Here is a 24,013-nt window from a genome sequence, read left to right as displayed (position 1 = left end):
TATCGTCATCGAGCCGATCTACACCACAGATCAGATAAGAATGGAAGAACAAAATAATTGTGAGGAAAATGGAGAATTGTTTATGGAAAAAGTACGTTTTTCTTATTTTCTTTTCTATACTTGATAACCAGTTATGATATGTATTGCATTTTGTTAGAATTATAAAGAATGTACTATTTTTTTTTTATATCTACGTATATAGTACAATTTTAAACAAAATTAATTATTATTTGACCAAAAACCTCCTATCCTGTGGACAAATAGAACCGGTATTTTATTTTAAACTTTTACTTTGATTATTCTGAAAGAAGCAGGAAATAAGAATAAAAGATGTCTTACATTTGCGTCGCTTGCTGCTTTTATAGTTTTCTTCGCTACTATCCCAACATTGACGTCATTTTCTTAACATGAAACGGGGTTCACGTATCAATGGCTTTCACGGCCGATACTATTGACCTTTCATATATCCACGAGAGTACCAGAGAACAAATCCTTAATTTCATTATATATGTGATTTTATCCACAAAAAATAAATGAAATATTCAGATATTTGTCATATTTAATTCTTCATTACTCTTAAGCATTTCTTTATACTGTTTTTTTAAGGAACTTCTATCTCCACACACTTATCTCTTACAAATTAGTGGCAAACAACTACGAGTTAAAAGCGCAATGGCTTTTAACCATTGGCTACAAGTACCTTATGAGAAAATGAAAGTCATCGTGGATACAGTCAACTCAATCCACGTGGGGTCATTATTGTAAGTATTTTAATGTTCCCGTGGTTTCTTTGGGCACGTCTGGTATACATGGCAAATTCTTGAAATAGGATAATGCTCACTATATTTTTTAATGTTCTGTTCGGGTTGAAATGGTTACTTAGTGTAGCTACACCCTATATAGATATAAGGTTAGTGGGTTAAATTACTGATTTTTCGATGGGATTCGGAACGCACTTATATTTGCGCCCTTGGTGGGCATTGCACCTCTCCAATCGTATCGGCTATTCCATACGAGTATAAGAATGAGGAAATAGAGGGTGCAAATGTGTTTGTTCTCGTGCATCTCCGCTATAAAATCTCCAGCTCAGTTACTTAGTTTCTTTGTCTTAGTTGAGAATAAAATAAGTGCGGGCGACATCATTCTTGTTCTCATCGTCGTCATCGAGACATATCTCGTCATCATCTTCACCCACGACATCGTCTATAAAGAAAACCTGAATCTATAATTACCGAATAAATATAATTAATGACTCCTTAACTTAACCTTTAAAACAATTTGTATGTACCATTTATGTATTATTCTCAATCATCATCATGTTACTGCATTGAGCCTACTTTTTAAGGATTGACGATATTCAGGATGACGCAAGGGTACGGCGTGGTTTGCCAGCAGCGCATTATGTATATGGAGTACCACTTACAATTAATACTTCAGTCCATTTGTAGGAATGGAAAAAGCCGCGAAGTTATGTCCGAAGGTAAAACTCTTTTTTCTCTCATTATTTGGTTAACCAAAAACTTTACATTTCACAGTTATGCAAAAAGTAACATAAAAAAATACTGTCTTAAATACAGGTGCAAAATAATTTGGTACATTAAAATTTTAAGAGAATTAACATTAAGAGGAAATTGAAGAGACAAAGAAAGTCAATTAATAATTTATTCGTTATATGCTATATTTATATTAAATTGCTTCTTCTATTGTTTATTCTCTCTTTCCGACTATTAATTAACTGATTAAAAATATCCAAGCCCCTAAAGCTATTATATGTATTATGGCAAATTCTTGGAATGGGAAAATTAGCACCAATGACTCTGGTACGGCGAGGGTATGAGAGAATATTAATAGCCTTTCTGGGTAAATTACGAGTAAGAGCTTACCAACTGAATGTGATAAAATAATCGACTTCTTATATTTGTTTAGGGATTATTTTCAATAATTTAGCACAAATAACAACTAGTAGTATCAACTTACATTTCATTACATAACAGTTTGATTACAATACTTTAGACATTCAATGCATATAACATCTTAGACCACATATGTGAGAGCGCATTGAGAGTAATGATATTAAGTAGTGGTTTTTGTTACTTGCAATGAGAGTAGGCCATATGCCCGTCGGAATTCCTATAACATAAAAATAATATGTTCATTTTTATTAATAGGGGGACCAATTGGTCGCGAAAAATTTTCTAGACGCGTGTCGTGGTCAGGGTATCGAAATATACTGGCGGGACCGTTTTGTGTGTCCAACTGAGGAACAATATCGCAGGATGGTAGAGCTTAGTAAGCGTAATCTTTTGTTATTTATATAGATTTATTCTTTAGGTAGTATTTCCTTTTATTACTACTAGTATCTAGTAAGTATTTGATACCGAAGGGGATGTTTTAATATAATTTACATACATTACATTAAAAGCCTGTAAATTTCCCACTGCTGCTCCTCTCCCTTCGAAGAGAAGGTATGGAGCATATCCCACCACGCTGCTCTAATGCGGGTTGGTGGAATACACATGTGGCAGAATTTCGTTGAAATTAGACACATGCAAGTTTCCTTACGATGTTTTCCTTCAACGCCGAGCACGAGATGAATTATAAACACAAATTAAGCACATGAAAATTCAGTGGAGCTTTCCTGGGCTTGAACCCGAAATCATCGGTAAAGATGCACGTGTTCTAACCACTGGGCCATCTCGGCTTTTAATATAATTTAACAAACTTTTATATTGATGTATATTAAAGAAGTGTGCGTATTCCTTAGTTATATTTTTTATGGGTAAGCTACGTGATAGCTTCTCCAACTATGAGCCGACTTTATGATCTCCTTAGTTCAATATGCTATACTTAAAAAACCCTGGTTTCAAACTATCTAACTTATAAGGCATGAAAATAAAAATTAACAATATACTTATAAACAGTTTAAAAAAACCTTGCTTAACACACATGTACCTACACTTCACCTTTTTTTTAAGTTATCTAATATTAAATATATAAATATTTATTATAATCACTAATTATAACAGATTAGAATTGTAAACAGGGCCGGACGTTAAGTTTAGGGGGCCCTGGGCTAACAATACTTAGGAGCCCCCCTAAGACATATCTAAACGTAGACTTGAATTAAATTTATTGAATGGGTTTGATTAATTGCAGGACTCGCAGCGCTGCAAACCCTACGATCTGTTTAATTTAATAGAGTTATGGATTCCTTCGCACTATTGTAAATTTTTGACATTGACTTGACTTAGCTTGAATCCACGGGGCCCTGGGCTGATGCCCTAAAAGCCGTATGGTAGATCCGGCCCTGATTGTAAATACTCAATTACTTTTGGAGTAGGAGTATCCTAAAGAAAGCAAAAAACTCCCCAAATTTTTGTACTGCATGAACATGAATAGATTTGCCATTCCTTTATATTAGTGCTGGGAAGGCTAATTATATTTTATTATTTTTAGAGACAGGCGGATTGTTTATGATGGCTCTTTGCATGATACAGTCGTTAAGTGAAAACAAGACAGATTATAGCCGCTTCGCGCTATTACTGGCATACTATTTCCAGATCAGGGATGATTATTGCAATATAAGTCAACAAGAGGTGAGTTTATCTGTATTTGGAAGTTCTTTAAAATTATTGTTATTAGACAGAGGTAGATAGACTAGCCAATGTGCCACACGATGATAAGGTGTCGCCACTGCCCATAGATACTGGCGCATTTAGAGATGTTAACCGTTCCTTATATCGCCAATGCGCCATCAATCTTGAGAACTTAAGATTGAGATGTCCGTGTATTTTTCTATCTAATGAGTTCTTCGTTTTGTTTAAGCTTATTACACAATAAATTGATTATTATTACAGAGTTCTCTGGCATAATCCTTACTCTAACATACTGCCAAATATTATATACATATACTAGGACATTAAGAGATGTAGACATAGACAAATTTACTACTTTCTACTTATTGTTATATTCAAACTTCAAACGGGAACACTAGAATACTAACTATTATTCTACGTATAATAAACCCACTTATCTGTCGCTAAAGTTGATCAAAATTAGTTTATTACACTTATGTACTGCTTTTTTTTTCTTTTGTATGTCATTTCATACTTTGATTAATCTGAGTTCTACTGGCATAATCAAGTTGGTGATCCCTGTATCTTTATAGTTTCTTCTTCATATACTAGTTTCAGTGTCATCCCACGCCATATAAGGACAATAGTAATACTTACGTCATACGTGTATTATGATAGATAAGCCGAAGTAGGTACTTATACATGCATTAATAATTGAAATTTCCATTTTGTTTTAGGCGTTAGAAGAATGGCCCGGAGTTGAGGACAAGCAGGTAAATTCAAAGTAAGCTCTATTGGGCTATTGTATTTTGCTACAGTCGACATTGTACATATTTACAAATATTTTAAGGTGTGTAAAGATGATAGTTTCTGCGAGGACATCACGGAAGGCAAGTTCACATTAATGATCATACACGCGATGCGGACTGCGGCAAGTGACCAAATTATGAGTATCCTTTTTCGAATACATTATCTTTATACAAGTATCTAGTTTATTGCTTCAACCACCTTTTTGGATCAGAGGCTATCACCCACGTTGGTACTGCACTTGAAATGTATGTGATCAAATATTATCCAATAATTAATTTCTGAATGTTACGTAAAGATATTCTACGTCAAAGAACTCGCGATATAAATTTGAAGAAGTACTTTGTGTCGCTGCTAGAGAACGCTGGCAGTTTGAAGTACACGCAGGACGTACTAACGGAGCTGGATCGGAAATTAAGGGCCGAGGTTTGTATTTGAATTTTGCAGAAGAAAGATAAATAAGGGTCTAAATTAGAAACAATGACGTTTTAACTGATAGCAAAGACCTGCACATCTTGTAAAGATGTTTTTGGGAGTTCTCTGAGGGATATATGACGTAGCATCTTCACTTAAAAAAAAAGGTGATTTTCTGCAACACCTTTTACGAGATGAATAATTGTAAGATTTGGATTGAATGCAATGATGAAACTAAGATTGGTGACATACTATTGTTTAATCATCATACTAAATCTTTAGACTAGCATTTTTCATAGTATATAAGTATTCATCACTGAGAGTATCCGGCATATACTCTACTGATACATAGCCTATTGGCGTATTGTCGAATTATATAAATCAAAGACATTAAGATGATTCCATAGACTATTTTTTTTTAATTAAGTAAAATATATTCCTGATAAAAATCAAATATTATATTGTTTTTTTTTTTTTATATTCTGTACACAGGTCGCCCGCTTTGGAGGTAACCCGATGATGGATGCCGTCCTCGACGAACTTTTGAGTTGGAAATCGTGAAAAGTATTTAAGTTAATGTAGAAAATATTATTTTATTATTTCCAAAGGAGTGTATTATAATTTAATGATTAACCATTTTGCCAAATCGAATTAAAAGTTCATGGATATTTTAAAATAAAAAATATAATTTTGAATATTTAATAAATAAATAACTAAATTTAAATGACAAAAACATTGTTAAAGTAAAAGTGTATACAACGAGTTTGTTAAAAATAAAATAGGAGGAAATTACAAAAAAATATATATTTTGAACATTTTTTAAACTTTATTTGGAACGCACTCAAATCCAATTACGTTCAATACATTTCATCCATTAATTCAAAAGTACGAGTTCCGATGATGTTTACATATGTAAGACATAAAAATAATAAAAACAAAAATTATGTTTAATCGCTTTATTTATATTTTGTCACAAAACTACACAACTGCGACTCTAATAGCCAAGTTTTCGTTGGACCAAAATGCTCCATACATTATCATGTCGACATAAATAAAATCTATAATTAAAAATTAAAATTAATCATTTATTATAATTTTAAATTTCATAGCTCGGTACAACAAAAAAAAAAAATACATTAAAAATCTAAAATTCATTTACAAATAATCTCTCTTAAGTTGAAACTAGAATGAAAAAACAAAGCAATATTTTTTTAAATGGAAACACATGATGTTTATATCACAATGTTATGGACAATTAAGTTCCGCAGTAGATTCTATGAATAAGTTACAATTTAAAAGATAAGCAAATATTTTATTTCAAGAAAGCAAGAGGTTACAGTCGATAAATGTCGCAAGCCTTCGATCGAAAGCGAACTTGACCACAGATAAAACAGCGTATAACAGATTAAAAAACCTAGTGCTTTTTTGAAAATGTTAAACTTAAAATCCATTGACACAGAACATGACTTCTCTCATTTATAAATGGCAGTTTTTAGTGAACAATTAATTTTATGATTCCATTTTAAATTAATCGTTATTAATTCATATAATTAACCGTAGAATAAAACATTGATCATGTTTCTTCTTAATCTATAATAAAATGTTTATTAGAGAAGTATGTTATGTATCAATGGAATGTGCACGTCTATAACATATAGTACAATTAAATGATAAAAATTAATACGATTTCATTAGCACACTAAAATTAGAATTAATATTGTAAACGTACGAATCAATCAGACATAGACAATAATCATGATTTTATTTACTGTATTCTTAATTAAAACATTTTAAGTTTCCAACTAGTGATTGGTCCTGCCATCGACTTGTCTATTATAGATCTTATTATTAAATAAAATCACAAATATTGTTCGCGCACAATATTCTTCCATCAAGCACACTTAATTATCTGTCAAAACATATCTTTGTAATTGTGTAGTCGATTTTTTTTAAATACAATTAAAGACAAAATATATTTTTTAAGAGGCAAGAGTTATATAATATAAAGTCAAATATTTAAATTGATTTTATTTGTCATTTTTATAAAGTTGCAAGCACCAATTAAGTTAATATATTTTGATCTTGCGAGGATCATCTATCATCTATCACCGGGCCATCAAATAAAGTCAAATCATAGTCCATATTCAACGCCAACAACATATCGAATAATATCAAACACCACGAAGTTCGTAGAATAAATATTTTTAAATTTTAACTAAATTATTCGATTGAGAATCGATTTTTTTAATCGTCAGTTAACAGAAGAATAAAAATGTTAATTACACGATTTTGTATAGACATTTTATTACTTCAATTATTTTTTTCTGATAGTAGTAAATTGTCATTTGAAGAAATCGACTCTTATACAATTGTAATAAAACTGCCTTATCATTAAAAAATCAGTACAGCCCGATGAACTGTGGAGAGACCCTTTTCAAGCGTATATCGAACACTATTCAAGCCCAACATTTAAAAATAGAATACATCTTCAATTAAAAACATTTTTATTCGTTTAGGAATAACACAAGATATATTTATAAAAGGCTTCAATGAGGGGCGTGCTACACAGTGACAAAGAGCGTGACAGTGCGAGCGCGTGTGGTCAAGGAATCCAGCCCACCACGTAACTACGGCTGCGTGTGAACTGGCTCAAGCGCCGGATTCGCCCACCTGTGTACGGAAACTTCAATTTTTACACGTGTGCCGGAAACATTGCACTCTAATTTATCAGACCCGTCACCTTGTCACGTTTACGACCATTTTGATACTGGTAGCAAAATTTTTTACATCTTTGTGTGTGATTTTAATATTATTTGTTAGTAAGATCCATATATACACTTGTTTCATTGTAGTAGATATACTTTAGATACAGATCGATTTTGATACTTTTTATTTAGTAAAATTTCCTAAAGTAGGCCATTTTTCTTTACCTCAGTCCTATTTTTCCTTATGGTACTGTCAACATGACAAGGCAACTTATATCAAATTATGACATATTAAATGATCTTTGAAACTGAAATAATGTATGTTCACGACGTTACATTATATGGTTCAAGAGATGCGAGATATTAACAATGTATTAATTCGCAGTCGAATGGTAACCTTAACGAGAAATTATTAGAAAATATATAAATATCAAACTTTAACATAGTGAAAATTATTTTTAATTGCATGGTTCGTTTTGAATTTTATATAGTTTTTAGTTTATAACATAATATCATGCCTGATATGTGATTTATGATATTATAAATAATAAATAAAAGTTTGTACATAAATGGTGATTATATAACAGTGATGATGTAGCTTGCATTATTATTTTGATCTAATAATATAGTTTGAAGAAACGCTATGAATTATTTGTAGTGTACGAAATAGTTATTTACTTGCATCGAATGAGTTGTGAAGTGTATTTAGCATCGGATAAACATAAAATAAATATTTACATAACATTAGGGGATGAAGGCATTTATATACAAGAAATTAGTTATTAGGAACATTATACATGATTTAAAACGCAAATGACCATTGTTCTGTGACGTCATTCTAATAACTCAAACAGTGGTCAGTCATGATGATTAAATTAATAATAACCGCACATTACAGATTAAAAAACCAACAATTGAATATTTAAAAATACAAAGTTTATACTAATTTACCGAATAAAATTCCTTAATGTACGGTTAATTTTATAATATTAAAACAAATTTTACTCACCACATGTGTCGTTTACAACTCTAAGCGCCGCTCTGGCTCCGGCGTTGTTGGCGTACTGTAATACACACACCAACATATCGTCAAGGTTTATATACATACAAACATACTTAAAACTAGTGACATTTACTTGTTTTATCGAGTCAAATAATCGATTAAAAAGATAATCGATTGCGATATTCGAAGTATATATCACTGGCATGTTTAGGTTTCATGTCATAATTATTTTAATATTAATTTTAAAAACAAACAGGATTACGAGCACAGTTCTATTTTTGAAAACAAGTTAAGATATTTCATGCTACAATAAATCTATTCGTGGCATTACTCGAAAATCATTCTTGCATTCAGTTAGTTCACACAATCATGCGTGAAGTTAGTATAGTGTCGTTTACTAATTTCAAATGAAAAAAATAATTATTATTAAATGCAGACTAGGAATCAGATAGTACGTCTGTTGAAAACGACCCCCTTGCTTTTTGAAGGCTCACTAAGCGAAAGATGTTTATTAGCGAAAGCCTAAGTGTTGTAAATGAAACCGTTTTGCTTCGAAAAATAACGGTTCTCATACAGACTATACAGCATTCGCGCCAAAATAAAATAGAATTTTACCAATTTTTGGCGGCGATTCTACATATTATCATTCGGTTCTACGCTCCCCTCTCTGCTAAAAATTAAATTGTTTTCGATTAAAATATGGAATGTATTATAACGCTTCAATGTTTCTCACTAACTCGTGTAAATCGCGTAGAGTTAGATGTATTAAGAGTCAAATTTGGAAATGTTAAGTTATAGAAATAATCGACTATAAGAAATAATAAGAGTGACATTAAATAACGTCTATAGATGCAGTTTTACAACGTGTGTTTATCGATCGATGTATGTACGTGTCTAATTATGTATAAATATAAATAAATTTTGTGTGTAAAGATAAAAATATTCATAAAACTGCATCGATAAATTAATATTGTAAGTGATGAAAATAAATCGACACTGTAAAATAAGCTTTAATCGAAGCGAAGTATGTTATACGCTGCCGTGCCAACTTGAAGAGCCCGCTCGGGGCCTGACCTTTATAAATTCTATTGGCTACGCGCCCCTTTTTGCAGGTTGTTAAAGAATCTGAACTGAAGTCGCAGCGTTAGGTCTTTCCGTACTGTAAATGGAATAAAATACTGTGACTGAGGAACAATTGTGTCACACACCAATCCGACATCGACAGTCGGCCGAGCGTGAAATCGGTCAATCGGTTCCATTCGTTCGTGTTTACACGGACGACATATTCACATTGTATCCATAGATTGATTGAGCGATTTCACGTGTTCTATGTCTTTACACGGAGTTAAGGGGGGGGGGGAGGTCTGTGGTTCGTTCACGCGTGTCGTGTGAGTCGTGTTTACTCACGAGTGGGGCTCTGGGTTAATGTCTGGCGGCTCCGCCATGACGAAATTTCCTTTCTGGACTCCCGCGAGCGATTTGTCATCGGATAACGAATCCGTCCCGACAATCGGCTTGTCGAGGACCCTCCTGTCGCTCGTGGGCGTCAGCGTGTCGGCGCTGGGCGGCGTGAGGCTGAGGTTGAGGAGGCTACTGTCCACGCCCACCGCCGGCGGCCGCCCGCGCGGCAGGCGCAAGCTTAGAGACACGCTCGCTCGCTTTTGCAAACGGCAATCTGACAATATCGATAGCATTTATCGATTCCGACTCCATCACTGGTCGCTATCGAGTCGTCGATGCCGAATGAGATTCGATCGTGAAAGCGACGTCCGTGTTCTGTGACGTCGTAGCGATTACGCTTCTCATATCGACGGCCAGGGTCGGTCCTGAGCCGTCGACGGTCGAAAGTGAGAGCGATATCGCACGGTTGTCGATCGACGAGGTTAATAAGCGAGGATGTGAGACGCTATGCGTTATCTACGGGTGTCTATGGTTACGCTATGGTCAACGCCAAAGTGTTTACTAGCGAGTGTGGAGTCGACGCGCGGTGCCTCTGAGACCCTCCGGCCCGCAATGAATTGATAATGTAACTGTTGATGGTATATCGAATTTAATGTTCTGACATTGTCCATGGTATGAAATAGCAAGCATGTTGTGGTATTTGAAATAAATATATCAATTAGCATCAATTAATACATTTTGGTGATTGCACTGCATATTTTTCGTGTAATAAAATATATAATTCAATAGTAACAATAGTAGTTTTATTAAACCGATTTTTTTCCATTTTCAAGACGCCATATACCGAAACGTAGTACCAAGACAAGACAAGATAAGACGACGACGTAGTAAGAAAGTTAATACTTGTCATTTTGTTTATTTAATCTTAATTGAATTATCCAGCTTTCCGTGTTAAAGCAGCCCAGTAAATAATCCTTTTTGATGTCAATAGACATATACAATAAGAGTAGGAATTAGTTGATACCAAGTTAAACGACGCTTAGATGCGTCAATGCTTTATTTAGGACAATTACTTCCTGAAACTTAAACCATTTGAACTATTTTTCCAAACTGAAACCCGAAAAGTATTTTAGTAAAATTTCTCCAAATACGATGACCAGTAAACCTAATAAGATTTGACAAATAATTGTTTTATAAAAAAATTTAACAATTAAATAGTCCAGATCACTCCAGTCAGGTAGACGTAACATCCACCGACAAGTGCAGCGATCAGTTCGGTGATAACTCAGTTCACGAGAGATCGAGCGACCGGTCGAGCGACCGGTCGAGCGACCGGTCGAGCGACGGGTAGCGATACTCACTTCTGTCGATGTTGCGCTGCAGGTGCGAGGCGACCCGGTGGCGCGCGTCGCTGTACTCGAGGTGCAGGCCGAGCCGCAGCAGCGTGGGGTTCTGCTCCACCAGCCGCGTGATCTCCATCTCCGTCTTGTTGCCCAGCACTTGCGACCGCTGTCGGACACGAATACTTAGCGTCGTAACGAATCGACCAGAGACATTTTTTGAGAGAAATTATTTTTAAATTAAATTAAATTAAGAGATTTTATTTAATTGAGTTTAAATGACGTATCAAAAGTGCTCGTAAAAGTCTACTCGAATGAAATAGATTTTGATTATCAGTGACACTGAAGTGAGGTGTTTATTCGGTTCTCGACAATATCGATAGAAAAAAAAATCTTCAGGAGACTTCTTCACAAAGCCTTCAGCTGGCCGCGCACCTGGTTGGAGGCGCGGAACTCCTCGACGCAGGTGGTGGCGAGCAGCGCGCGCACGAGCTGCACGACGCCGGCGGGGCTGATGAAGTTGGTCTCGACGTTGACGACGCGCAGCGACGTGTTGGCCTGCAGCGCGTCGGCCAGCAGCGCCGCCGTGCGGTCGTTGAGCCCCACGTTGACCAGCGACACCACCTCCAGGTGCGTGTTCGTCTTCAGCGCCTCGAACAGCTTCTCGAACTTCTCGTCGCTTATGTTCTGCAATCGGAGCGATGATCGAGTGAACGGATATACAAGTGGCAAAATTTCATCTCTTATCTGCCGGATTTATCACAATATTTTCCTTTACCGCTGAGCACGAGGTAAATACTCTAATCGATTTATACAGTTTTTTTTTTAAATTAAATTTATCGAACACTGTTCTTGAATTAATAAGTAGGTACATACTTATTTTTTTTCAAATTTGACTTTTCTGATAGTCTAGCGCTCATTGGTCGAATATTGCGTCATCAGCTATCACCGATGACCAACGGCCAGTCAGAGATCATTTCATTAATTTGTCGGCAGTCATTTGAAAGGATATTTAAAAAGGGCGAGCAGATATATAAATATATTACTCGAATACCATACCTTAATGTTATTCCAATTGAGATCAAGGAACGTCTGGTCGTTTTCTTTCACTCTGTCGATACTTTTATCTGGATCTACATCGTTAGGAGGATCCATAGGATATACCTACAGAATATAAAATTGAGTCGTAATTATAAAACAACTATATTTTATTCTATATAATAGAAAATAACTCGGTTGTAAAAAAATATCACAAAACTTTTTTTTTTAATAAATCCACTTGAAAGCCATCGTAGCCATCATCGTCCGCCAAACGACATTGGAACCGTAAAACATTAATCTTAAGAACTAAGATGTTACGTCTCAAGTATTGCCTTGTGGTGATGGAATATATGATGAGTTGGTACCAAGCTTGCTTAGGGCTTACACATAGTATAATATGACATATAATGAAGCGTAAAGTACATATGTAAGTTTGTTTTGTACCTTTTGTTTTGTAGCTTTAGTGATTCCATCCCAACCGAGGCCGACAGGTTGACCTTTGTTCAACAGCGACGCGTGGTATTGATCCTGGTTCATCATGGAGTGGAAGCCGAGAATAGCTGAAAAAAACCCACCAAATACTAAGTATCGCTGCTTGGCGGTAGCATATGTGACAACTGGGAACCTAGACGGGCTTACACAAAGCCATAAGACAAAGTAAAGCCTATCCATAGTGAATAATAATTTCGACTAAAACTCGTTCATCAAGATATAAAAACAGGACTAAAAAATTTCTTTCATAACGACAATATGTAACATAAGATCAGAGTTACGATAATCGAGTGCGCTACCGTCGCTAAGATCGAATAACCCAGTTTCTAGAAAATAATATATATAACACATACCGAAGGCGCTTATGAAGACGGATTTACACGGTTTTCATCCGAAAAAGATTGTTTTTACGTCAAGACGATGATAATCAATTAGATAAGGTTGGAGTGTTGCCAAATTGTCGCGAATTCTTTCGGAATGTTATTACAAAGAAACTTATTTCAATAACACTTTAATATCGTAAAACGGCTTATATACTTTACATTTTATATTCGTAATCATATCATTTATATAATTTATCAAGCGTTTTAGCATTAGCAGCCCGTAAATGTCCCACTGCTGGGATAAAGGCCTCCTCTCCCTTTGAGGAGAAGGTTTGGAGCATATTCCACCACGCTGCTCCAATGCGGGTTGGCGGAATACACATGTGGCAGAATTTATTTTATCAAGTGCACTGTCTTATTTGTAAATATCCTGCACATATCGGTTATGAAACCAGCTGTCAGAAATTATTTTGAGCCAGTGTAGTTACGGCACAGGGTAAATAAACATTTTTACATGGATGTAGTAAAGTATAGTAAATGTATTAATTACACGAGGTGAAAATTAACCTTAGATTGTGGGTTTAACCTTTGGCATCACTGTGATCTCGTGCTCGGCGACGAAGAAAGATATATCGGGGAAGTCGGATGAAATTCTTCTATGAAAAAATCTTCACATTTACAGGCTCTTACTGATTACTCATTTACAGTATGGGAAATTAATTAAAAACTTTGAATTTGGAGGAGAGGGTGTCATAACTTCATGTGGTTATCCAGGGCTAAATATACAGATTTATTTTTCATCGATCATCAGATAACAAAATAATTTACAATTATTCATCTACTTAAAAGTTTAAATTATGTAATCATATGGGTGTGTTTATCTTATGAAAATTACTTACGTGAACTTAATTCTATGTACGGATAAAGAAATATTTTGACATTTTATTTTATATATATAAAGAAACTACGATATTTACTTTTCTATTTAAAATATATATGTATATATTCTTTTTATACATAAATTTGCAATCAGCTATTTATAAATATGGTAATTAACTAATTATTATTTACTTTTCCTGTATATATAATATATAAGGAGCGAGGCACGCTTATAACACGGTTTATCTCAAATGACATTCGAGTAGTTTGTGTTCTTTTAAACTAAAAGGAAATATAAATAAACGATCAATACAAGTAGAGGAAACGTAAAGAACGTCAAAGGAGCTTAATCCAGTCCATTCCATTACGAGTGAACTGACACTTGAATATAATTATGAGTTTTTATGCAGACAAAACGTAAACTAATTTAGCACTTGAAGAACACAGATGCTTGTCACTTTTGAAACGCGAGACTTGTTAAGATCCATGCGTTCAAGCCACTGGACATCTTGGCACTTTATATTGCACAAAAAAAGGGTACCTATTCGTTTTTTTATTAAGGAAAACAGATGAAAAAATGAGCTTCGAGATAGCAATTAATAGTATTAGGAGCAGCAGTAGTATTTAGGACATGACATCTAGTCTCTATACATTCGCTCACATTCATAGTCTTCGTCGTCTTAGGGCGATAAGACCAAAAGAGTTTGGGTCAAGTGCAGAACCTCTAAGTGCTTTCCGAATCACGTAACACGATCTTGCAAATACCCGAGTGCTACTGAGATTATCATGATAGTAATACACCCATAGACCCGATCCGGGTTTCGGAATCGGTCTCGGGATCTTCAGCATTTATAATAAGGCGGTATAATAACGGATGACTGGTACCAACACAGGTAGACCTGCAAATTCCCTTACTACACAATAATGTAACTATGATATATCTATACCAGTTACATCGACTAAATGTCTCTTATAAGTAGGTATTATCAAACTAAAAGTGTTTTATTATTGTATAATTATCTGTATATTATTAAGTGGATGACATAATTGCCTTGCTGTTGACAGTTTACGAGTTGAATTCCACTCATTTGAACGACTTTTAAATTAAGAACATGTTCTATTTATTTTTTTTGACATTGTTTTCGGCTAAGTTAAGAATTTCGTTTTACATTAACTGCTTTTAAATTTAGAACACGTTCCATGTTATTTTTAGATCGAAGTTGATTAATTACTTAAACCGGTTGATCAAGTTATTAAGTAAATCTAATTAGGTATATCGAGTTAACGTAATTATGAGCCATTACATACGATGTCTAAGATTGTGTAGTGTGTACATAGCACTAAGTTAAACTTTTAACATATATATTTAAAATAAGAAAATCTTAATCTGTGATATTGTATAGTATCAATGTTTATTTACACAAAAGTCAAGTCATATCACATTCTAGGGTGGGGCGCTTATTATCTTATAAGAGATAAGCTTTCCTTTGTAATACCAATATTATTAAGTACCTTACTAGTACATTAAGAAATTATTAAAAAAATACCACACATCACTATAATAAACAAATTCATATCCTACAGAGAATTCGGTCAACAGATAATATAAATTAGTAACGCAAATAAATTCTACTTTGTAATGTATTTAACATATTTCATAAGACAATTTAAATTATAAAATATTTTAAAGTAATTAGGAATACGTGTTCTAGACGTCATTATAAAGACATTGAAGCAATTAACAGCTTATAATTAAATAATATATGATACAATTGACGTGCACTTTATATAAAATATCTAGAGAATAAATAATGAATCTAGAATCTTCTATGATATTGATATAGAGTCGACCAGAGCAAAATTAGACATCAAATATAAGCAAATTTGTAGTAGAATAATTACGAGAAAATATTTTGAAAACAAGTAATTATTCTTGAATCTTATAAAATGTATAAAGGAGCGATTACCAATAAAATATTTGGAAAACACCAGTGACCAGGTGAGTGGTGACCAGGTTCTTACCAGCGAGATCGATGATTTCCTCCTGGGAGGCGGTGCCGAGCGCTTGTTCGTATTCGTCGCCGAGGTCGATGGTAATTTGTTCTTCCGCGTCTCGAACTTTCTCCGGCGGTGGCGGCGGGATCCACTGGCAAAACGAGACAAGACATTCAATACATTTTATATGTATAATGTTCCATAAGCCTGATCTAACCGATTCGCTCTTGGGATCTTTTTCAATTTCGCATTTAAATGTTTTATAAATTAATTTTATCTGTATGAGGGACATACAGATAAAATTAATTTAAAAAACAAAGTTGCCATTTTTTTATTATTATTATTTAATTTAACACGTCAATGCTTTAGACTATTGATTTATAAAAAAAATTATAATTTTATATTGACAGTACAGATTTACACTCTGAGACAATTTTTGTTTACACAAATGTCTTAATAATTACCAGCCTTGAAAATCGACATGGATGATACTTTAACTCGTGTAACTAATTGTTTAAAAGAAACAGATTACCAAACATTACCCTTACAATATTTACGTATAAAGTTAAGCACGAGAAAGATTACAGAAATATTAGAAAAAAAAAATCAACAATGTCCTTTTTTTACTGGCAACTCAAATTCAATTTTCTTTAGTCATTTAAACATCTAATAAAAATAAAATTTTCCTACTAATGTATTTTTTATTCATTTACCTTTTTACCACGTATAACCCCTGGCACAAATGGTTTTACTTCAGGTCGATCTGGTGTCTCTAACGCTTGTTTGTTTATGTGTTCAATTAATTTCTTCCGATTGAGAGGACCCGTTGGGTCCTTCTCGCACGCGTAGTTATTTCGTTGCGAGGGAGGGAGAAAATTGTCCTGAAAAATTTAATTATACATGTTTTATTTAATCCTATATAATTGCACACACAGAATTATATAAAACAAAATGACAAGTGTATGTGTAGTGTGTTTTTAATTTATCTGTTATAATGTTATTCTTAACTTAAATAGGTACCTTCTAATGTTTTGTTTCTACAACAATCAAGAAACTACATACAATTAATTTTATAATTGATGCAAAAATACTGAACACTACTGAACTGAATGATTACATATAATATTCCCTTTAGGTTCACATACATATGTGTGCGTGGCAGTTGTATAACATCTTACATTATACAATATAAAATTATATTCAAGTCTTGAGTTTCATTGTACACTTTTAACATTACAAGCAATTGAACACAATGCTAATACCTAATTCAATTAGTATTTTAAACGGTCTATTGAAGGGTCATGAGTCGAACATCTTTGAGACTACATTCTAAATTTAAAACAATACAATACACCACACACATCACCCGTTCTACCGCCAAACAGCAATACAGAGTATTTTTGTATTTCAATTTAAAGGATGACGATTAGACTGTACAAGCACTATGGACATAACATTTTAAGTTTAGTTGATTATGTGGGCAATGGTTAAATTTCTTAAAGCCACAATGGCCTATGTCTGTAATTGATTAAATAAAAATAAATAACATGCATTAAAACATATAATTATATTTTCTTTCTTCTAAATTCAAATGAACAATATATTAAACTGGATCATTAATTATCATTGATATGGTTTGTCCAGGTACTTAAGATAAACATAGGTGATAATACCTCAATCTAGGTGTATATTCTGTTAATAATTTAGATTATATAATATACATGTATTAGTTAAGATAGTGAGAATCAATAAATTATTATTTAGTATAATACCAGACAAATATAGTAAAATATAGACAATTAATTTAAAAATATTATAACTTGTATTTTTTTAAATTGTATTGATTTCTCTTGTCTATGAACACTGGCATTATAAATAATTTATATTACTTCTCACATAGCAACACGGCCTAAGATGCTATAACCCTTGTACCGGTAATGACAATGGCTTACTCGCTCACTCACTATTCCAATGCAACAGAGTAAAACAAAATATTACTGTTGTTGAAAAATTGTTGAATGGGGGATTTACACTCAGAGCTGTATATAACCATACTTTATTACTGATATAGTCACTGAATTCATGAATTTATTATAATTTCTAGTTATTATGCATGCATAGTAACTACAAATTAACAGGAAAGTGCAGTTTGAAAAAATAATTGAGCAGTTATAGTTTATTAGCATTGGGTATTACATATATTGTAAATGCACATCAGTTAGAGGATTTATTATGTAATGTCAATGTATAAATGATTTCTGTTCCTATTGATTCTTACTAGAGGAACAACACCATGTTTGAATCAGAAAAACTATACACTAAAATGTGTATAGTGTTACTTAGACAATAATATGTGTGATAAATTTATTTTGGATACTAGATGTTAATTTCATATAAAAATTGTCAATAAACGTGTGATAATTGAAATTATATAAAAATGTATAGGCAGATTATGTGACTTGAATAAATCTAAAGATTAAAAGGAATTTCATTAAACTGCTCCATTTGCATATTAAACCTTTGTTATTACATTATTCTATATATTTCCATTATAGATGATTTATGATTCATTTGAAATTAGTATTGCAGCACTTAAAAATACTTTAAAAAAAAAAACTAGTAACAACTTTTCAGAAATGTAGCAAGGAAATTGTTTTGTGAAATAGATATTAATTAATTAAAGTTGATTTTAATGTATTAAATAATTAAATAACAAACAAGTTATTTATTCTTTTGCTCACCCGTTTCATTCAAAAGAATTTAAAAAAAAAACAGTTGTTGAAATTGATTTTTAACTATTTAACCCAATTTTTTTATTATTATTTTTTTTATCTGTGTACGTCTTCATCAATCTTTTCTCTTCAGTTCTAATATAATGAAAATGCATTATTAAAAAAATAATAATTTTGACAGCATAAATAATTATTAATAGCTTTCTATGATGTCATTTTACTCAAAGATTTACAAGGTATCTCTAGTTACTTCGCTACATATTAGTATGTAAACAAGTAATTAGTATAGCCATTATAATGATGGTCAGCCTTCAATATTATCTCTCTAATAGATTCCTACTCTGTGTGAAGTTGCAGAGTGTCGAACAAACTATTGTTGTACTTATAGAGCTATTAGTTAAAAACGACTCAGTACATATTGAAAATTTGATGTTTTTTGGAAATTTTAAACATAATACTATGTGGATTGCAATCAATTATTATATGTTTTAGGACATTGAAAAAGTTATAAAAATTTTTAGTAATAAGAAATATTAGGATTTCTTTAGCAATGTTATCTTTGAACTATTAGTACAAAAACAAAAGTTCTTGAATAAAAATAAATAAAAAAAAACTTACGTCTGGGTCAACCTCCTTGGCAAGCATAGTAAGCTCTTCCTGTGACAATTTAGCTAGAAGTTCGTCGACGTCAACCTCATCGTATGTGGACAACTCGCGTCCATACAATTTGGCCGGTGTCGTCATTGTTGTCGTCTTCGTCGTTGACGACGTCTGCAATACACAAAACACAACACTTAGCACTTCGAAGTTAACACTTATTCTTTTACATAAGTACAATGCAGGTAGATAAAACATCAAATTTGGCAGGTTTCAGTACACCACACCCACAGTCAAAAATAATGATCGATAACACTACTTTTTATGTAGACAGAAAATACAAAAAAAATTGATAATTTAAAAGTCAAACAAGCTAAACCATGTAAAATGATTTTATAAAATATTATGATTATATTCTTACATTTAATTAAATAAAAAAAAAGAGTTATGAAGAAAACTTTGATTACAAGCTTCTATACCAAATGACAAATACAGACTGGAACTGGAAGTGGAAAATAAAGTCGAATCGAAACTCGACAGAAAGAAACAGAGATATATTGTTTAACGTGTGCAACAGAGATGGCAAATAGCTAGGGAAGGGTACACACCTAGATTAATTTTATTAACATTGAAAGAAGAAACACTGAGTCAATACCGGTTTCTTATCAAGTTTTAAAATAAAATGATTCATAAAAAAAATATACACGGAAGATAACAGCGTATTTCTACCAACTCAACAAATGAAACAAATAATTTTTCATAACAGTTTTAAATTTTCTGTTTAAGAGATAATGAAAATCTCTATAAAATACAGAAAGTTAATATTTTGCAATAAATGAAATTGTAATATCGTGTTGAAAATATCTATGTAATAGATGCAAAAAATACAATTTTGATAAGTGATAACAGGCTCTATTTGTAAAATGTATTTTGATTAGGATGCTATCGAATAACATTTGCTGGTGTAGCGAATTCAAGAAACAAAAATATTTTAGAAATACCAGAAAGGTTAAAGAACAGCGTCTTCGACGTCGTCTGTCCTGCTTTGTCAAATGATAGTTTTTTTTTTTATATAATGGACACATTTCGTAATTCTGAATGTTAAAACAAATAAAAAAATATACTAATTCCCAATATATTGTATCTATGTATAAGTATGTATGTTCAATTATCAATGTTTAGAAACCTTTATTCGTAAAAGTGCTCGTCAGCTCCTTTAACAACTTGTATAAAGATTAACAATTTAAGAAATACCAGCCTGTAATTTCTGGGCAAATGTGACTTCTCCTCTTGAGGAGATTTGGAGCTTTTTACATTAAGCTGCTCCTCCTCATGTTCTGATCGATTTCGGCCAAGGTGGCTAATTTCAAGGGAGTCTCCACGGAACATATTATAATGGAATCGACCCTAGATTTCGTAACTACGGTCTTAATCTTACATTTACCCACAAGACCAACAAGGCAGTCATGAAAATGCTCCTATGGGAGTGGTATACATAAAGTGGTGGATTTACATGGATGGATTCTGGTGGCTGAAAATCATTCCATATATTAAGATTTCTTTACGACTTTTTCCTACACAATTGTGTACAAAATGAAGAATTCTTGCTTTCTGTTAAAACCATTGAAAATACGGTAAATAAATTGAAAAAGTATAGTATAATAAATTGCCTGAAATAAGTTTGATAGACGGAAAGTGATGCATTCCAAAAGTCATTCAAGTCAGTCAGGACGAGGTCGTGACATTTTGTATCAAATTGTTCATAACAAAGGGAAGATTACGCAATAACCTATTTCTGAATACGGTTCATGCCTCGCCTTCGTAATAACTTGTTACTATTGAACCTACTCGTGCTAACTCACGACTTTTTATCAATTGATCGAATATGCCAACTGTTATTAGGTACTTTAGATAATCAAGTTTTAACATTTTGACATATCAAGTATATGATTGTACTTTAATATTAAAGGTAGGTTATTTAAATTAATTGATGTCAATTACAATGTGACGATAACTTATTCGTATGACCTAAATGAAAAATACTTTGATATCTCTTTACCTTAAGGTTCTGTACAAAAATACAGAACAAAGTGTTCTTTAATATCAAATGGACTAGGTTTTTTTATTGGTATGAGAATTTTATATATTGTATTCAATGTTATTAGAAACACGACTATATTTTCAACTTCAATTATGAACAAAAATGAAATTTTAAAATAATTACTGTTCGTAGCCTGTTCTCAGCGTGTTATGTTTTGAGACAAACATCCCGAAATATCTTTAAAAAATATTTCGTATATACGAAATTATTGAGTATTGTCGAACGATCAAAAACTTTAACTTGAGATTTATTTTAAATATAAGTATTTAAATAAAAATATATGTTCAAGGTCATTAAGGTCTTATGGTCACGCGCTGACATGATGACATTTTGTATTAAGTGTGGGTGAATTAGTCCTCAATGCCAGACTCGTTGTAACATATAACGGTTATGAAGCTGACTAATACTATTCTATACTATATTATATATTTATATCCATAATTTAAATTGACTAGCATTCATCCAGCATTTAAAGAGAACTATGTACCTATCTGAGAGTTGTTATAACAATATAATAATAATAATATCTTAGGAGACATGGATGTTTGGAATCAGACTGGGAATATAACTTGTTTCTAACATAATACAAGCGGAATTAACTACAAGTGAAGGAAATATATATGTAATATACGGAAACATGTACCAAGTAAATGCAGAAGATATTAATAAAACCGAACAAGTGCGACTCTGTCTCGCGTACGAAGGGTTCCTTACCATCGACTAGGTAAACAACAGTAGGTAGGTACATAAATTTCATATACGGAACCCTAAAAAGTGCATAACGCGACACACTAAATATAAGTAAATTTTCTATAAAATATGTAATTGTTCAATAAAAATAAATATTTTGTGAATATTGCAAGCAAGCAAGAATCGGGGAAAAAGCTGCAAGAAAACACTTTTGTTGTATAAGAGATTATTTATATTATTTATTTAATTTTAATTTTATTATTCATTATTAAATTTAAAAAAACAATGAAGTATTTTGTAAATAATCGCGTTTTTGTATGGGAATCCCCCTTTAAATATTTAGTTTATTTTGTTTTTAGTACCTGTTGTTATTGCAGGAACAGCTATCTCAGCTCTTGAGATACATTCTGGTAACACATAGACGGACGGACAGACAGCGAAGTCTTAGTAATAGGGTTCCGTTTTTACCTTTTGGGTACGGAACCCTAAAAATAAAAATGACGTTGTATAATTTACTTTATTCTCGTATATCTTTTAATATTTCATATATTTAATTATTATTATAAGGGTAACCGGGATGAGCCCTGATCATAGATGTAACTGTCAAATTTTATACATGTAATGGAAGACAAACATCCCATAGACAATTACTACTTTTTAACTAGTTAGATGTATTCTTAGAAACGTTAAAATATCTTATTTTCAGTGTTCGAAAATCGATAACATTTTAAGATCATTTGATAACTTGAATAAAAATTAGAAAGTTTGGAGTAGTTTTATATACCTAATAAGGTAGTTACATGTTTTATGGGATCATTACAACTTTCTACTTGATAAATTATTATTTTCTTGACAAGTGTTACCAGTCTAAGCAGCTGGCATTATGTAATGGTTATTTAGTCTGTACTAATATTTATTATAAAAAGGTAAAATTTCTAAATATAAATTCAACAATAGATAGCTATATTATTCCTGAGTGCTTTTGGGGTACCACTTTTTTTGGCTTATACCACTTTTTAATTATAATATTATTATAAACCGGGGCGGGTCGCCAGTATTAAAATTAACTAATCATTTATTTTTATGTCATTGTAAGTATGGCAAGGCAAATCTATTTAAATTTTTAGTAGGTAGATACTAAACGCGTTGCTTAGCCAAAGACAATTTAGAGAAAGAAGAGAAAAAAACACCTTGTATTTTTTTCATTTTAATAACAATTTGAAATATATTTAAATAAGTGTACAAAAGATAGCTACTTTTGAATTCCCAACCGGGGCAGTTATGATGTTATTCCCTTGTGCCTGTAATTGTACTGGCTCATTCACTCATCAAACCCAAACTCAATTAAATAATAAACATAACATACATTACAGTTGGTATAATTGATGAGTGTGTAGTACTAGAAGAGCATACATAAAGTTTATCTATTTATAATAATAATAATTATTATTATTGACAACGAATTTAATATTAGCATTTATAAAACTTGAAGGTGGTAACCCTAGAAAAAACCGTAGTCTTAGACACACAATTGAAATGCCACTACTACATTTAGCATTATTTAACGAGTTCGTTAAATAATGCTAAATGTATATAAGAGTGAAAGTGAGGATGATATCACCTGTATCTCACTTCTTTTATAAATAAAGTTACATTAATTAACATTTATTCAATTGTTTTTCGTCTTTGGATCTATTGTACCAGCAATTAAATTATTTTTAAACTAATGAACGTGATGAGATAACTTTACCTTTAGCAATTTGCTTTTTAATTTATATACAAAATGAATATAATTTTGCAAATAAATTAATAAAACTTATTAGTTTACACCAGATTTTCTTCACTCTGAACGGTCATTGGTCAGTAGCAGTCAATGATGCAATAGGTGACCAATGAGCATTGAGTATTTAGAAATTCC

At 32.4% G+C, this 24,013-nt stretch overlaps 1 protein-coding gene and 1 pseudogene across 8 annotated transcripts in view; one reads left to right on the top strand and one right to left on the bottom strand.

Moving 5' to 3' along the window:
- LOC125065315 lies at positions 1–5,498 on the top strand (annotated as a pseudogene).
- A 239-nt stretch (positions 5,499–5,737) lies between these two features.
- Positions 5,738–24,013, bottom strand: part of LOC125065467 (tropomodulin-1) — an 84,159-nt gene continuing 65,883 nt past the window's right edge. For 2 of the 8 annotated variants that reach the window (XM_047673054.1, XM_047673052.1), the window contains exons 2-11: positions 19,326–19,478; positions 16,689–16,856; positions 16,003–16,126; positions 12,731–12,846; positions 12,305–12,409; positions 11,681–11,932; positions 11,267–11,414; positions 9,912–10,179; positions 8,511–8,565; positions 5,738–7,466 (exon numbers count right to left, since the gene is read on the bottom strand). In XM_047673054.1, the coding sequence (XP_047529010.1) occupies positions 8,523–8,565; positions 9,912–10,179; positions 11,267–11,414; positions 11,681–11,932; positions 12,305–12,409; positions 12,731–12,846; positions 16,003–16,126; positions 16,689–16,856; positions 19,326–19,478 (1,377 nt within the window). In that variant the 3' untranslated portion in view covers positions 5,738–7,466; positions 8,511–8,522. Of the gene's footprint in view, positions 7,467–8,510; positions 8,566–9,119; positions 9,175–9,578; positions 9,664–9,911; positions 10,180–11,266; positions 11,415–11,680; positions 11,933–12,304; positions 12,410–12,730; positions 12,847–16,002; positions 16,127–16,688; positions 16,857–19,325; positions 19,479–19,725; positions 19,805–24,013 lie in introns of those variants that run through there. The other 6 variants (XR_007119623.1, XR_007119625.1, XR_007119624.1 and 3 more) reach the window with 6 other exon arrangements.

Source organism: Vanessa atalanta, chromosome 7 (genome assembly GCF_905147765.1).
Source record: "Vanessa atalanta chromosome 7, ilVanAtal1.2, whole genome shotgun sequence".
Classification (NCBI taxonomy): Eukaryota; Metazoa; Arthropoda; class Insecta; order Lepidoptera; family Nymphalidae; genus Vanessa; species Vanessa atalanta.
This window is presented reverse-complemented; position numbering and strand designations above follow the sequence as displayed.